This window comes from Epinephelus moara, chromosome 21, assembly GCF_006386435.1.
Source record: "Epinephelus moara isolate mb chromosome 21, YSFRI_EMoa_1.0, whole genome shotgun sequence".
Lineage (NCBI taxonomy): Eukaryota > Metazoa > Chordata > Actinopteri > Perciformes > Serranidae > Epinephelus > Epinephelus moara.
The window spans coordinates 31,246,479-31,263,706 of record NC_065526.1 but is presented as its reverse complement, the minus strand read 5'-3'; the positions used below and the strand labels follow the sequence as shown (position 1 = coordinate 31,263,706).

Sequence of the window (17,228 nt, the reverse complement as noted above, 5' to 3'; positions counted from 1 at the left end):
AAGACAAATTTGCGTACTATTCAGATGGTTCATGAAGCAATTTTCCCCCACAGCCCTTGAATGCAGCGTTAGCAGTTTGGTTCGGATGGTAGTAGCATCACATCAGGACATGAATGGGTGTGTTTTGGGCCTCCTCAAAGATTTACCCACCGGGGAACTAATGCGTAATATTTTGGTAACATTTTGATTATTTGGCTGCTATCAACCTCGAATAAAACCAATTAAACCAGTTTTCCTCAAGGCTTCAAAGCAAATGTAGCTTAGCATCATCCCCTCGACTGTAACGTTATGCTAGCCTATGGAGATTAGCTGGTTAGCCGCTAGCAGCTTGAGTTAATGCTGGGATAGTTGACCTACATGGGTAGGAAAGTCAGAAATTCCAGTTACCAAGAAACTACACTACGTGTGAGATAGTTTGTTTCGATAAATCATCTCAAAATGGACCTTAATTTTTACTCTGACCTGTCGGACGGCTGTGCTCAAAATGTTGACCCGGAGTTTTTGGACACTCAAGCCTATGGTGGATACTCTGAGGAAAATAAGGTAACTCATTATTCCCAGTATTTCAGTGGAGAGGTTGGCTTTGACTAATGGCAATGCCTAAGTTTCACATTAGTCAGTTAGATGCTAACGGTCTGTTTCAGTTTCCAGAAGGCGGTGACAGTTATCTCACCATTAGTGGAGCGGGCCACCCTTTTTTGTCCGCGGAGGTGAGTTAACACATCATGGCAGTGCAGTGTACTATGTCTTCATTGTACTGATCTTTACACGTGTTCTAGTTCATGAGGACTGACCCATTACTCTGTCTCTTTCTCCACATACAGCAGACATTCCATACTCCCAGTCTCGGGGATGAGGTTTTTGAGATCCCCCCTATCTCCCTTGATCCAGACCCGACTCTGAGCATCAGTGATGAAGTGTCCCATTTTGAGTTGACGGATGGATCAGAGGGCACCGGGGGACCTTCAGGTTCCCGCAGCCTTGTTAGCAACCTGGTGGTGGAGGCCAATGACCCTTCCTTTGCTTCAACGTTTGTAAACTCGGGGTCTCAGGGACTGGAGCAGCTGAACCTTGGGGCAATGGGCCAGGCTGGAGGGGGAGCCCTGCTGAGCTCTTCTGCTCTGGTGAGTGCTTTAACTGTGCACTTTCACACAGACAGGATACTGTTAGAGGTGTTTAGATGTTGCTTGTTTGCTAATATTTGTGTTAAAATCCCTGCAGGAGCTGGGGAATTCCAGTGGTTCACATTTCAGCAGTTCGTCCCCCATGACCATCGATGTCCAACTAGGTGACATCAGTCATGGTCTTTTGGGAAGCAGCCAATTGAGCACTATTAACCCATCTGAGCTGGCACTGGGTCTTGGGGGGGATAACATTGGGCATCATTCAGAGACACCTGAGCAGCCACTGTCAGCAACACCATCACCAGCGGGCTCCTTGCAGGATGAGGACATGGATGACTTCAAGGTGAGGGGTTGAACCTGTAAAAGCTTACATTGTTGTTAGCTTGCATGCTTTCTGGAAGTTTTGTATAAATGTATTTTGGATTCCACGCCATGTTTTAGCTCCTGCAGCTAACATGTCCTTTCCTCTCTTTTACACTTTTCCTCTCCCTGCTCAGAGGAGTGTGCTGGTAGACTCCCCGATGTGTCTCTCCTCCTCCGCCCTCTCCCACATGTCCTCCCATCCAGCTCCTACATCTTTATCTCCAGCTACGGCCAAAAGGGGTGGAGGGAAGCCAGCCACATTGGCCTCAGTGACTGGGGCGCTGGGTACTAAAAAAGGAAGGAAGAAGAAAGACCCAAATGAACCACAGAAGCCCGTTTCAGCGTACGCCCTGTTCTTCAGAGACACCCAGGCAGCCATTAAGGGCCAGAACCCCAATGCTTCTTTTGGGGAGGTGTCAAAGATTGTCGCCTCCATGTGGGACAGCCTGGCTGAGGAACAGAAACAGGTAGAAGAACACACTATATTGATGCCCTTTGTCAGTTTTGCGGTTTGAAAAGTGATTGTTGGTGGTAACGTACAGTCAAATGATACGTATTTACAAAAGTGGTACTTGTCTTGTCTCCATTAGGTTTATAAGAGAAAAACAGAAGCAGCCAAAAAGGAGTATTTGAAAGCACTGGCAGCATATAAAGCCAACCAGCTCACACAGGTAAGATCATGTTGTTGTCCAAAGGAAAACCAGTTGATTGTTGTATTTATGGTCTGTCTAATTTTTTTTAATCTTTCCTCATCATAGTCTGCCACTGAGGAGATGGAGACTGCCCCCTCACCACCTCCACCGGTAGTCAATCTGACACCTGCAGCCCTTCCCTTCGCTGGTCACCAGGCCATCCGCTCGGTTAACAACAACCTGGAAGAGAACACCATCACCAACATTTGTGCCTCCAACATCATCCTGGACGTCCCAGAGATGACCACACGTTCCCGCACGGGAGCAAACAAAACCTTGGCTCCAGCAACCGCAGCACCCCCGGCCCAGACCATCACCAAGATCATAATTCCAAAGCACATGTTGCAGGCAGGGGGCCAGGTGGTGACCGTGTTGCCCGGAGGGGTCCATGCTCTGCAGCCCACCCTGGTAGTGTCTGGTGCCTCTCGTCAGCCACCACCGCTGCAGCAGATGCAGAACGCACCACCTCCGCCACGGCTCCAGCAAATGGCACCAGCACCTCCACCCTTACAGGCCAAGCCCCGCGAGGGGAGCAACACGCCGGGTGTCCCTGTGTCCGTCACGGCTACACCTCCGCCTCCACTCCAGATAAAAATAGTTCCTGCATCTTTGCAGGGCAAAGAGTCCCTGCCAATTATCGTCCCTAATACAGTGGCTGTGTCATCTTCTGCGACTACATCTGCCCAGTCTGCACCTGTTGTGTCAGTGCAGGTGGTGAATTCTACAGACACATCCGGCAATACAGATGAGGATGTAGTTACAGAAGTGCTGCACTCAGAAGAGGTAAAGGCCCTTAATTCATTGCTATTGTTTGTATTGGGTTTATTTTGTGTAAGGCAGGGACCTTTTTTATTCTCAAATAACATTTGATTTGATTGTTAAAAATTTCAAGATATTTCAGATCTCTGAAGCTTGTTTATAATTTATCCTCAGAGAGCGCCAAGCTGTTGTCATAGAAACCCTTTCCTAATTTTCAGAAGTGCACAGTATTATTCAAATTTAACTCGATCACAGTTGTTACTGCCAAATCTTTGCCATTTTCTGCCTCACAAGTCAGAGGATGTGAAATACTATCCCTCCTACTCACTGATACAAGAGTGCAGATAAATCTTGTTTGTCTACAGCATTGAATAAGAGAGCCTGTTTACACCCAGTATTAACATGTGTCTGTGATTGGAACACAAGTTAACAGCTGAGACACATCGCCGTTCACACCTGGGTCTATCATGTGGTTGACCACTTGTGTTCCCATTTCGTTGCTGCCGTTGTGTCAGCAGCAGAATTCAACTTGTCTCCCCCCATAAGGCAACACGATGATCACCCAACACTTTATTTAACTCGTTGCAAAGTGGCCAAGTTATAGAATGTTAGCGCACTGTCACCAAAACAACCACCACGTCCTGCCTCGGTGACATATGTTCCTGTTATGTGCTTGTCGGGGACGCATCAGTGTTTACACTACAAAAGATATGTCGTCAAATGCGTCCCAGACCACCTTGCGGTTTGAGCGATCAGATCACAATACATCTTGGTGGTCATCTACACTTGTATTTAGCGCTGTCCACTTGTGATTGGATCACCCAAGGTGCATGTTAATACTAGGTATAAACAGGTTTAGAGTGGATGTAATTTTGACTTTTTGTAAATTATTTAGAGTAAAAACGAATCCACAAATGGATCTAAATGAGTTACAAATACAAATCAAAAAAGTTTCATAAGTTGGATGGAAATCTGTAATGTCCAACATGTGGTTTAGTCATTTTCACCCAGAAACAATACCATAAAGACTTAGGAACAATCTTAACAAATCTGTGAAAAGTACCAATCCAAAGGCTGCAGGAAGAAATTCCAAGGCACTGCATATTATCAGAGTAGAGTCAGGTCATTAGAAATTCGATAGAATATGGCACAGGCTGTGTGAGAGGAGCTGGACCTCTAAGAGGCTTACAACTGCAGCCTTGAGGTAGCTACATGTTTCCATGGCTGAGAAGACAGAAGCTGTGCCTGAGTATTTTACGAGTTTTAGAGTGGCAGAGTGGCAAAGAGACAGCCACAGTTTAAAACATGACATCAGGAGGTAGTGAAGATCGCTGTTCACTCACCCAGCAATCCATGCAAATTGAGACAGCTGGAGGAGTTTCACAGACGATTGTGCAAAAATGCACTTTCCAGATGTACTTAGGCAATATAGGCCCAAAGCTGTAACTGCTGTCAAATGTGCCTCAACTGAACACTGACTTGAAGAGGATGGTCACTTATGCAATCAGTTATTTTGTGTTTTCTATCTGTCTGTCAGATCTTATTATCTTGGTTAGTGCAAACAAAATCTCTTTTCTATTCACTATGATTTAAAGTTTAAACACAGTAGCACTTTCAAAAAAAGTCCAAGAGGTTGAATATTAATAAAGTCATCATATTTATTCTCACTTTTGCCTTCAGTGTCGTAGGGCTTTGTGGAAAAAATGACACTGGTGTAACGCTATCGCCCACTATGACAAGCCCAGATCAGTGTACAGGAAATACTGGGTACCCATATTAATAACATTCTCCAAATATGCCCTACTTTTTCAGGAGGAGATGGAAGTGAATGGGTCCAGTGATGCCACGACTCTGAGAAGCGTGTGTGTGAGGACGGGCTGTAACAACCCAGCCGTAGAGAGTGACGACTGGGACAAAGAATACTGCAGCAACGAATGTGTGGCCACTCACTGCAGGTGTGTAGAGGCTTGAAACATGCACTTGTTTAAATTTATGGTTCCAGCAGATGTAACTTTTCACTTTGCTGAACTTAATATTCTCTTGTTTTTCAGAGATGTTTTCAAGGCATGGTGCTCGATCAGGAATCAGACCATGGGAGTGGTGAAATAAAGAGCAGCTGCTACAGATCACATGGGGATCACATCTCAGTGGGACAAATGCAGCACTGGTGCCGCACTGAAATGTCAAAAGTGCATTTCACCGCAGTTCTTAAACTGTTGTGTGCATGTACTGTAGGTGTGACAGTTGCTGTTGAGGACAATAAACGTGTAGTATTGCAAAATGAGGACAGCAGATCCATGTTAGTGTTTTTGCCACAGAGACTATTCTAATAAAGGTAAGATAATAGTGTAGTGTTATGTTTGACGTTGTATACAGCTTTTAGTCAGGCATCAAGGGAATTCAAGGCAGCTAGAGGAAAGATCAGTACGATGAAGTATAACAGTCGATCAAGATAATGGTATTCTTTTAGATTTTTTTCTACTAAAGCCCACACAGGTCAGTTTATACTTGTTTACTGTAAACTGTTGGAAACGCTCCAACAAAGAACATTTCAGCCTTCTTACAGCAGTTTAAGACATGATTGCACACTGCTCACGGATTTGAACTTTGTGCCCTGAAGTGTTTTAGTGTTTCATGTCTCAAAGCTAATGAAACATTTCCAGTTCTTTTACTACAAACTAAGGCTAAAATATACCTCAGTTTGAGTGGACCAGCAGTTTGTATCACTGTATACCTTGTTATTGTACGGAAAATAGTGGCCTTTCTAGGTTTGATATTGCCTTCATGTTTTTGTATCACATTCTGTTGAGTTCATTGTTGTTAAAAAAGGCTTGACTCATGTTTTTTTAATAAATGAGCAACTTTGCTACAGCTAGTGTTTTCTCTTTTGAATATGCAACTAAAAGATGCCTTTGCTCAGTTAAACACACCGCTACAGCCTGACTTGCTTATGGTGACTCATGATAGCAACCTTTAGATGGATATAATAATAATATTTCCATAGACATTATGGAAAACAGTCACAAATATAGAAAGAGAACCTTAAAAAAGCCAAACACAAGCACACAGTTTGCTGTGTAACTCGAGTTAATGAGTCAGTTTGCTGACTTTCAGACTCCCTCTCCACTGTTAATATAAAAATTAAATTTTGGCATTTTCTATTATTCTGTACTATCTGGCACTTGTGGCCAGAGTGGCTGGTAATTCAGCAAATGTTACATAAATTCAGATTTGTTTTCAGTTCCTCCTCTACCACTTAGACGAGGAGACAGAGGCTGGGATGCTATTAACTCTACACTAAGGTCAACCATTAAACACAGACTCAAGAAGCTGAGTGTCCTCTCCACAGCTGATACAGCAGCAACATTAATATCTTTGTTGAATTTAATTATATTACAAGGATATAGATTTCTGTTTTTGAAATATGAGCTGAAGGTTGAAGAGGTCATTTCTTTTCAGTGCACAAGTTGTATGACTGATTTTTGTCTATTTAAAAGCCATCGATATTAATACAATGTAATAAAACCTTTTTGTCTTACAGTATATCATAGCTAGTCACATTTGTACTGAAATTAAGATCCACACTGAAAGGAAACATCTTTTAATCACATATGATTTAAATACCTTCATGCAACTTGAAATACAAAAACATATTCCTGAGGCAAAGGTTTCATTTTTTGGCAGTGACATATTCAGGTCTTTCCTTTCAGACCCCTCCACTTTTTAGTGCAAGTCAAGTTAGTTCTCCTTGATTACCAGCTACATATAAGGCAGTCTGGATGCTGTGTTAGCTGATTATTGCAACAGTTTGTAGGATTTTCATGTAGCTTTGACAATAGAGGCTCTGCTAGGTGGATCCTCACGGTAAAGCCCCAATCCCAGGCACACCGGCTGAGCCAGTTCAGCCTTGAACTCATGTAGCTGTGTGATTGTGGGCTCCACAGCACTAAACGTGATATTGCCCTTCTCAAAATTAACCATCACTGCTATTCGACTGCTTTGCAAGGGTCCAGGGAGAACGGTTTTTATTTTATTATGATGAGCAAACAGCTCGTCTTTGCCATTGTGTGTAAGGCTCCAGGACTCTGCATTATTTCCGAAGGTGCTGCTGTCCTTGCTTTTGCGTTGGATGCTCTTGTAGGACACAGCGATATCCCAGTGTCCCTCAGCCTCCACCTCCCAGACGTGGGTACCAGTGGAGAAGCACCGCGTGGAGAGGACCTGCGGAGCTTCATCAAAGCGGCTGTCACTGTCGGAATAGACCACCTGAATTTTCATTCTCTCAACTGTTCGGAGGTCAGCTGAGACTCCAAGGAAAGGACTGACTGTGTCCAGATCCCACATGAGGATTCCTAAGAGACAGACAGACAGTCTGGGTTTAAATACACAATTTTGATGGTGACCTTATTTACAATACAGGCACATGGAAATTACAGTGGTCATTATCAAGACTATTACTTTTTTGGAATTTAAGGAACTCAGTAACTGCTGTGCTGTCTCTGCACTGCGCTTCCCTGAAATCCCATGTGTTATTTTATGTCTTTGTGCTTAACTTTTGGGTTGATCTGAATTGTTTTGCTGGTCAGATTAAACTCACAATGCTCAGTATTTGTAAGGGCTGCAATGAACAGCTATTCTATCAATTAATCTGCCCATTATTTTCTTGATTAATCAATTAATGATTTTGTAATCGGAATGTCGGAAAATAGTGAAACATGCCCTGTGACATTTCCCAGAGCCCAAGGTGATGTCTTCAAATGGTATGTTTTATCAGACTAACAGTCCAAAAATCAAAAGCTATTAAGTTTATAATCTTGTATGACAAAGAAAACAACAAATTCTCACATTCAAGAAGCACGAAACCAGCACGTTTGGCCTTTTTGCTAAAAAATTATTAGCAAAACAGTTGCAGTTGTTTCACTACAGTAAATTTTTGGCACAGTGCTTTTATTCTGAAGTGCTGTTTCCTGCTGTAGAGTGAGTTACTACTTGAAAACAGCAAACTAGCTCAACAACATGGCCACACACAAGTGTGATGCTGAATATATTAAAATGTGTGGACCTTGAACGAATGACAAAGACGCAATCTGGACCCTGTGACTGGACCAGTTGGGAACCACCGCTGTAACACAAACACACAGTGGTTTTCCCTTTCCCTTGCCTTTAACTAACATTTCCATTCTAATGTTTCAACAGATCAGCTCTTTGTACCTTGATCATCTGTCTCTGGAGGTTTGTGGCTCTGCATTGGATGACCGACTAAAAGTTCTATGGATAAAGAAAAAGACAAGAGAAAGAAAAGAAAGTATAATACAAGTTGGCTGAGTTCCTAAGGAGGTTCCAGTGTAAGTGGAGCATCACATCAGACAACAATTGACTTCAGCTTATATCCTTGAGAAAGTGTCATTGGTGTATTTGTATATCTGTGATTTATACATTTTGGCTCAGCACTGAGATGGAGAATTTCCCCAGCATGTGCTAACATCAGGCCACTTGGGGAATAGTCTGACATTTCTGTCATCTGTCTTCTCAAGAGTAAGATGAGAGTGATGATCCCACTCTTACACTGTGTACAATACTGTAAATATGAAGGTACAGCCATCTTTTTAGCTCAACCAGCCTGCAGGAAGGAACTCATTGTTTCTGACCAAGAGACAGTCCTACTTATAACCCCCTATGAAAATACAACTTTTTGTTTCAAAACTTAAGCTGTAATTCAGATTAAACAAAATGTGTATTGATCAGTGAGCTTTGAAGGTGCTGGTAGGTTGATTTTGTTACCTTCAGACAAAACTAGGCTAGCCGTTTCCCGCTGCTCCCACTCTTCATGCTAACCTAAGCTAACCACCTGCCAGTACATATGAAAGAGATATTACTCCTTTAAACTAACAAGCAAATAGGTTTACTTCCCAAAATCAACCTAACTCCATACACACCCACTACCAAATGTCAGACTGCATGTATTAATATGGAAGTTGAGATGTGCTGAGCAAAGCAGGCAGAGACTGTGAGACAAAATGTTATCATGGCTTCTCATTAAATCTAGTTACTAAATTCCATATTTTTGCAGTTTTCATGTAAGCTTGCAGGAATGTGGATGTAAAGCCTACCTTCTTACCTGCAATGGTGGAATAAATGTGATGCACGCGGTTCTGCTGCTTGTCCAGTGCTTCTGTCAGCATCTGGTTTTCCACAGAGTAGTTGTAGGCTGGTTGGAAACAAACACGGACATCAGTGAGCGCATGTTCACATTAAGAAGACAAACACGATACTAGGGCTTGCCATTCTCTTACCATAATACAGAACAATGAACCACAGACAGAGCAGCACCACTGTGACACTGTTGAGGGTCGAGTCGGCAGGGTTCACTTTCTGTTTCTGTCGGGAGGAAAATCCATATTAAATCAGAAAGTTTTGAAAACAAACTATAACCCCTTTAACATCACATTTACAGAGGATGTAGTTAACAAAGCTTACTTCACGCTGGATGTCTTCTTGCAGTTTTTTTACTGATTGATTCGATTCTCCAATTTGCTTGCTGAGCATGTTGAAGTGTTGGTCCATGTACTCCTGTTGAAAGCCAATACACACAGTTCTGTTTTAAACCTCTTAACATCCAGTTGTCCTTTTATTTTCCCTCAAGCTTTAAGTTGAAAAAGTCTTTTCCACACTGCCTGACCGTATCATGTATACTCTGCATCAGCCCTTTCCATCTTTTCATGTACCATAAGCTATATGTTTTCAATGAGTGAAATATGTGAACCCTATATATTTGGTATCTTTGGAAACTCTGCGCTCCCCACTACAATTTAAAATACAGTTCTATAGGATTGCACAAAGTTTTCCTGTACAGCACAGTATGTAACGACTCATCCGTGGGGTTTAAGTGATCAAGGGTTGAATGAATGAGGTGGAGTGTGTAGGTGAAAGTTAGACTTTTAGAATCTAAAGGACCAGTAAATCCTGTTTTTCTTCACCACATGCAGCAACATGAGTTTCCTACCTCAGTGTTGTTAATACCACCTTGTTTATAACAAACTGTTGCTACTACTAATTTCCTTTGTAAATCCAACCTGGTGTTTTATTATTAAAATACAGATGATACGCTTTTCTCTGTTTTATAGCGTAAAAGTGTTATTTAAAACTCACAGTCAGCTGTCTCCGCAGGACAGTGGAGGCCTCAGTGGCCAGGGTGTGCTGCTTGCTCTCCAGGGAACACACGTTGCAGATGTAGCGCCTGGATGTGTTGCAGTAGTACCTCAGCACCTCGTCCTCATGCTGTGGGCATTTCCTCTCTTGGAGGTCACCCAGAGGTCTGACCAAAGGGTGTCCTGTGAACACCGGCAGCTCCAGGTGGTCGTTGACATGCTCTTGGCACATGGACACTTCACACTTTAGACACATTTTGATGGCCAGAGTTTTCTTCTCCAAGCAGTAGTCGCAGTACACACTTTTTGACTGCTCTTCCTGCTTACAAAAATCAGATATTGACATGTGGGAAAAGGTGTGTTAGACATTTGTCCACTTTGAAGATTAGTTTTAACATTCCACAACTTTTAACTTATTCTCTACATGTTCGAAGTGTCATGATTAAAGAGACTGTAGGTAAAAAAAGAAAGAAGATAAAAGCAGATACCCTCCTCTTCCTGTTCGCCCTGAAGTCCTCTACGATGTTGGCAAGCGCATAGTTCTTTTGTAACCCGACAACTGTGCCAAAATGTGCCCTACAGTCTGGACAGCGGAAGGGAACATCCAAGGAGTGATCCATTATGTTTTCCAGACAGCTCATACACATGCTGTGTCCACAGGGCAGCTGCCGGGGTTCCTTAAAGACGTCCTGGCACACTGGGCACATCAGCATCTCCTCAAGCTTTGATTTCTCTGTATCTTCCATTCTTGGTTTCTCTTCTTTGATGACTGCCAGTGAGCATGAAAAGAGCAGTCAGGAAGGAGTTAACTGCAGAGAACCCATGAGCTGTAGCACAAGATCATGAGCGGTAATCTGTAAAATGATTCTTACCTTTAAAGTTAAAGCTGATAAACACCCTCAGTACTGTGCGTCTTCTATCTTCCGTAAACACATTGCTAAAAGTGAAACTGCTGAGTTTGTTTTTGCATTTCCTGGTGAGGCGGGGCCTAAGAGGAGGAGGCTCAGAGTAACTGGGCCTCTAAATATGAGATATCAATGTAAAACTTAAATACAGGACTACATAATCAGAGTACAATTATTGGATGAAACAGACATAAGACAATAATTGTGAGAAATATTTTTTAATTCATTTAAAGAGTATAAACAGATGTTTTTTGTTGATTTGACTTTGGTTGTAGCTAGATGGGGATTTTGTTGACCACTGACCTCTGTACAGTCTTTCCTGGGACCTGATAATTATTAACATTAATAATGGCTATGGTCAATAAAAGCGTTCTAAGTTCAGTTCTGCTGTTTTTGCATGCCGAGTGTCATGGCTAAATTAAATGGCACAGAGCTATCATTAATGTTATTGGCTACACCTGCGGGTTCCTTCAGTCCAGTTAGAGAAACAGAGAACACCTGTGTGGTGATGTAATGCAACCAACAGACTTCTAGCGAATTGTGTATATATTTTAAATAAAACCAGCTATTAATATTTTTCTTTTAAGCCCAACTAAAGACCCTGGCGACATTTTAAACCTTTGCTGAGTGATAACATTTACGTCAGAAGTCGCACCTCCATCTCGAGCCGTGACTTTGCCCAAATAACGTTTACTTACCTAAATTATTCTTTCCGTCTCTCCCATATCCAGCACATTACTCAGCTACACGTTTACCATCAGTTATATTTGTCAACTTTAGCTTTGTATGAAGTCACGGTTGTTAATTTGTCCACTCACTGTCTGTAATTTACAACCACAGTGCAAACAAAACAAAAGTGCTAGCTAACTTAGCATGACTTCGTGGTGTAAATTAACTAAAATGTAAATATTAAATAAAAAACGCGCTGGTACGGCCATGAATGTATTATACACTGTTATATACTGTATCAATCATAGTATTTAATCATTTTTCATATAACGCAAAGCTCTCGACTGACTTCATGCTCCCAACTCCATGGTAAAATTACACTTCCTGTTTATATCACCCAAGGCATGATGGGAAACCTGGTTTCAAAGACTTGAAATTTACTTTTGTATTTCTATTTTATGCTACTTTATACTTTTACTCTGCTACATTTTTTGACAGCTTGTTACTAGTTACTTTGCAGATTTAGAAATATTAATACAAAGGATAATTCAACTAAAATATTATATTACAGATTAAACTACCTGGCAGAATGTAGGCACTCAAAATTAGCCCTACCTTTACCAGCTACAAAATGGGCCATTCTGCCTACAACTACTTTACTTTTAGTTCTTTAAGTTTATTTTGATCTTAATACTTTTGTAGTTTGACTTAAGAATTTAAATGCAGGACTTTTTTTTTTTTTTTTTAACTTGTAACAGATTATTTTTACACTGTGGTATTGTAACAGATCTGAATACTCCACCTGCAGCTGTTTATTGGTCTTATTCTGGAGAGAGAGAAAAAAAAAAGCTAGTTTCCTGCTAAGACAAGCAGTGACTTTCCCATTAGTCTAGAAGTGCTTTATGACTCATCATATAGCATTAGTCATTTATTTATTAACTATCAACTAAGTCATAAGTTACAATGTATAAACCTCTTCTAACGGGGGATTTAGTTGACTGCCTTTCCTCCATACTGCATGTAGGGTGTTGAGGGCTCACACAATGAAATAAAATATCTATGTGCCAAAAAAGTATTTTTATTAATACACATGAAAAAATGTTGTCTAGCATCAGAAGTTTAAAAAGATGAAAGCAAACATTTGTTAAGTATCTGTTTCGAGGAATATAAAAACTTTTTAAACAGTATTTAAAAAGAGAACATGACATCACATATGAACACTTAGTATAGTACTTTTGTCTTTGCAAAGGGTTTTAAAATTTAAACCAGATTTCTTATAAAGTCAGCACAGATGGTCTTCGATATATAGGCCATCAGAGGAAAGAAGTCTACATACATTCAGTAATCAAAACAATGAATACAAAACCAAAAATGTTCGGTGAGAGACAGTGGTGTTAATTAAAAAAGCACAACATTGAAAGAGTATCAACACAAAAACAAACATCAGTGGAAGTACTTTATACAGAACCACAACACAGAAAGGTTGGCACGTGAGGATCTGTATTTTTCCCAACCAAACAATCCCCAAATATCTTCTGTCTTTACTCAAAAGAGCGTAAAATGTCACTGATGCATTCCAACCCATTTACAAAACAATCTCCAAGGAGCAGTACATACATGTATGTAGTATAGCTGAATAACTGTGCAAAGTGGAGGGGACTCTTTGCAGACTGATCATGTGTTTCTCAGAAGGTCTAATGCTAAAAAATGCCAAGTAGTTGCATTCTGTTCCCACTCCCAGTATTGGTCCACAAGAGGAAAAAACATGGCGAGGAATAAGAAACAAAGGAAATCAAGACAAAACCATCAGTAGTATAGGTTTGTAAAAAATGCCCCAATCGTGCTGCATCCTGTTCTTATTTGTCGTAAAAAAAAAAAAAAAAAATCGAACCTTTCTCGAATGTCTGAGTGTCTGGAATTATCTGGATCATGGTTTCTGTTTCTCTCATAGCTTTAACTTTCTTATCTAGATGTTTCAAGACAGTCGTCTACAAAAGCCATACAGTGTTTTCAGTCTGAGGTAGAAAGTGGAACAACCAACACAACCATCCACTGACATCTGTTTGACCACTGCTACAAGCCAGCAATTGTCCTGAATGAAGGAACAAAGTATCCACACTGGCTCAGTTTGTGTTTCTCCAGATTCCTCTCAATCCTGAACATCTTGCCACAAGTGGTGCAGTTGAAAGGCTTCTCCCCAGTGTGAAACCTCAGGTGTGCTTTCAGATTGTCACGCAGACGGAAGCTTTTGCCGCACTGCATGCAGGTATGTGGCTTCTGCCCCGTGTGGAACCTCAAGTGGCGGCGGAGGCTCTTCCTCAGTGCGAACGTCTTCGAGCACGTGGAGCACGAGTACGGTCTTTCTCCAGAATGAAAGCGCTCATGCCGCCGGAGGATCTTCCTCCTCTTGAACGTCTTGCCACAGATGCTGCAAGGGTATCCATCACGAGAATGGGTGACCACCTTCTGAAGCCGCCATATGCCATCTCCACAGGGGGTGAAGCAGCAGAGGCGGTGGCCAGTGTGAAGACCTTGGTGGCGGCGGAGGTCTTTGGGCAGAGGCCAGCCTGTTTTGTGGGTAGCATCATGACTTTTGGCAATAGCATTCTGAAGCTTCATCTCTGACTCAGGCATCATGAGCACATCCACCAGTTGTACTACACAGGGACGCTTTAGCTGTTGGTCTGGAGAAGTCAGTTTCAGTTTCATGTGGAGGTTGTTCTTCTCCTTCGGTGTGTGGATCCGTTCCCAAACCCCAACTTGGGCAGGGGTCACTGCTCCATCAGACAGGGATGGACTGTAGGCAGTGCCCTTGGCGGTGCTACCACAGACTTGCTGTGGCTCAGTTTGAACAGGCTTCTCTGAACTGTCAGGTTTAGGGGTTGAAGACTCTGGCTTTAGGATCAACGGGCAAACAAACTTAATCTTCTCCCCAGAAATGACGTCACGTGTATCTGGTTGGATCACAAGAGGCTTCTGTTTAGTCGGAGACCCTTGCATAGATCCATGTCTTACTGTCTCCGTCCATGTCTCTGCAGAGACTGAAAAAGATTAAGACACATTTTTAAATTATATTGTACATTTCCACTATCCTTTTCTCATTCACCTTCAACATCCCTCCACCCTTTCTCCAGAAACTTCTTGTTTCTTGCTGGATTCATCTATCTGTTACAGTGACTACTTTTTGTCATTCAGACATGACAGCACATTAACGTAAGGATACAATGCTTGTGCGGTATTTAGCACCTGGTGTGTGAGAGGGAGCAGAAAGGTTGTGTGAGAGAGAACAGCTGAGAGTTGATAGTTTTACAACAAGGTAGAAGAAAGTTTTTGGCTCTCTCACAGGCTGCATGGATTGGATGGATTTTAAAACTTATTTTAAAAGGACAAATAAAATGTACAGCATTGATCTTGGAAGTTGGTACGAGATGCGCACTTCTATCTGGAGCTTCAGGACATTTTAAAACCAGTGTAAAGTGAGCATAAGCCAAAATAAACCGTATAGACTTAAAGTGTTTGTTTGTAAGGTGTGGCAAATGTCCGATATTCTCACTGTGCCTTGTCTCACCATCTGCTAACCTGCTATCAGTTTATACAGAACATAAAATCTATGTAGGCAAAACATTTAATGTGACTGCACATTTTATTGTAAGCTTGGGCAGAGAATTACTCTGTGGATACTTAATAATGAAATGTAATAGAATGAAATGAAATAGATGCATATTCTGTCACTTAATGCTACATTTGTTATTTCTGAGAAAGTCCTGTGTAGATTTGCTTTTGATGAACATCAGGGTTTGTGGGGGCAGACACGCTTGTCCATGCTGTAGTTTCCCAGAGCTGCCACTAGGTGTTAGTATAAAGACATATTTCACTGAAGGCCCCTTTGAGAGGGACAATTTCTTATATGTGTCTGTGCAATCACTTGACTTCTGGGTTTTTGTTTTAATACTTTTCTTTGTGTTATCTAACACAAGCCCCTCTATATTTCATACTTATCCTGTTCAGGGTCACTGGGGTGGAGCCTATGCCAGCATGCATTGTGTCACTTGCCAGCTAATGACAGGGAGAGGTTACCTATGCTTTTCTTCAACAGCACAATTAAGATTTGAATAAAAAGCTTTACACAAAATAGAATTCAGATGATGTCTAGAAAAATATTAACAGGATTTAATCCACAGGTTACACTGAGGTAATACAATAAAAAAATTTAATGTCTGAATGTCTCACATCCCCTTCTCATTTGCAACTTCCTCTTGTAACGTGTGCTTGGTGTAATGGAAACATATTACCTACAGTTGCAATACTATTTGTTTAATCCGTACATGGAAATTCAAATCCTCTGCAGACAAAAGCCATCTCAGTCTGATTTACATCCTAACATTTGTCGCTCTCTGTCAGTGTGTTTGAGCCTTGGATTTCAGCTCACGGTCACTGTGCTTTTCCTTACCATGCAAAACAACTTCAGTTTGTGAATCACTATCAGTCGGCGACTCTGCTTGACACCCGCTCAACTCCACCATATCTACAGTCTCTGCCACAACCTGTTTAAGAAGAAACATGAGAAATTTGCATGTCTGAAGTACAATGGGTGGAATGACAAGTTCAACTTTGGGGCAAAACATGCCATTAAAAAGCAAACACAACAAGATGTCTTAATGTATCAAAGCTGCTCACAGTTTCACTCAGCCTGTTCCTCCCCATTCCAGGGGTTAATTACACCCCAGTAACTTCTCACTAACCTGTTCCTTCAGAGGCGACCACTCGGGGTCTGCGTGGCCATTATCCTCAGCTAGGAGGATTTCTGATGGTATGAGACTCCCCTCCACTACCTCAAACTCCTCCTCTCTGCACTCCCTCAAACAATCACCATCTGAGAAGAAAGGGGGGCATGTGGAGAAAAGGGGGGATGGGTTAAGTGAGAGGCACACATAGACTACATTCCTTTACATTGGGTTTGCAATGTGGCTGCACCGTGCAGGAGTTAAGTGCAACAGCAACAAATGAGCAAAGTGTGTGCAAGAACTAAATGCATATATGCATGAAGCGAAATGCGATTGCACACAAAAATCTGCTGGTTTCTTATTTTATCATGCAATTAAAGCAGCGTGTATTAATCACTGCAGCCTAGCCGTGGACGTAAACAGGAAGTCATTGCATTTAACGCTCCAAAGATCCAAAACGTTACCAGAAAGCTCCAACAGCGGATACATGTCTTCGTCCACTTGCACTCCGATGCTGCGTGTTGTGTCCCCACTGTCCAGTGTATTTTTTTGCTCTTTGTCCTCAGTGCGGCCCACCTCCACATCAAGCACCGAGGCTCGGTATCTGCTCTCGAACAGTTTGGTTAACTCCACCGTGGCAGCTTTGACCAGCTCCCCCAGCACCGACTCCACCTGCGCCTGCAGGTTCACGACGCCCGCGGACATTTTGGCTGCTCGGACTGTGCAAAAGTCAGCGTTTGTATGCAAAAATTTAGAGTAAATGTAAGTTCAAGATTAGCTATAAGCTTTATTTACCAACGACAGCCACATGGCTTCGTGAATCGCAGAAAGAAGAAGAGGCGTG

The 17,228-nt window shown here is 42.0% G+C and overlaps 3 protein-coding genes across 5 annotated transcripts; 1 reads left to right on the top strand and 2 right to left on the bottom strand.

Moving 5' to 3' along the window:
• Window positions 1-42: 42 nt before the first annotated feature.
• Window positions 43-5,827, top strand: tox4a (TOX high mobility group box family member 4 a). The gene is made up of 9 exons (XM_050032708.1): window positions 43-543; window positions 645-710; window positions 825-1,124; window positions 1,222-1,467; window positions 1,622-1,954; window positions 2,078-2,158; window positions 2,246-2,962; window positions 4,751-4,893; window positions 4,990-5,827. The coding sequence occupies exons 1-9, from the start codon at window positions 439-441 to the stop codon at window positions 5,045-5,047; spliced, it is 2,049 nt and encodes a 682-aa protein (XP_049888665.1). The 5' UTR covers window positions 43-438; the 3' UTR covers window positions 5,048-5,827.
• Window positions 5,828-6,523: 696 nt separating this feature from the next.
• Window positions 6,524-12,040, bottom strand: LOC126382688 (E3 ubiquitin/ISG15 ligase TRIM25-like). 3 transcript variants are annotated; one of them, XM_050032710.1, is made up of 9 exons: window positions 11,690-12,040; window positions 10,959-11,106; window positions 10,575-10,855; window positions 10,088-10,405; window positions 9,416-9,508; window positions 9,232-9,316; window positions 9,057-9,146; window positions 8,150-8,206; window positions 6,524-7,290 (listed from the first exon to the last, which is right to left on the bottom strand). In XM_050032710.1, exons 3-9 carry the CDS (start codon window positions 10,830-10,832, stop codon window positions 6,758-6,760), a joined length of 1,434 nt encoding a protein of 477 aa, XP_049888667.1. In that variant the 5' UTR covers window positions 10,833-10,855; window positions 10,959-11,106; window positions 11,690-12,040; the 3' UTR covers window positions 6,524-6,757. The 3 variants fall into 3 exon arrangements, with proteins under 3 accessions (XP_049888667.1, XP_049888668.1, XP_049888666.1); XM_050032711.1 differs by having other exon boundaries at window positions 10,959-11,074; XM_050032709.1 differs by having other exon boundaries at window positions 10,959-12,040.
• Window positions 12,041-12,722: 682 nt separating this feature from the next.
• si:rp71-1g18.1 (uncharacterized protein LOC559922 homolog) lies at window positions 12,723-17,228 on the bottom strand. Its single transcript, XM_050033643.1, has 4 exons — window positions 16,849-17,228; window positions 16,403-16,533; window positions 16,111-16,204; window positions 12,723-14,701 (listed from the first exon to the last, which is right to left on the bottom strand). The coding sequence occupies exons 1-4, from the start codon at window positions 17,087-17,089 to the stop codon at window positions 13,734-13,736; spliced, it is 1,434 nt and encodes a 477-aa protein (XP_049889600.1). The 5' UTR covers window positions 17,090-17,228; the 3' UTR covers window positions 12,723-13,733.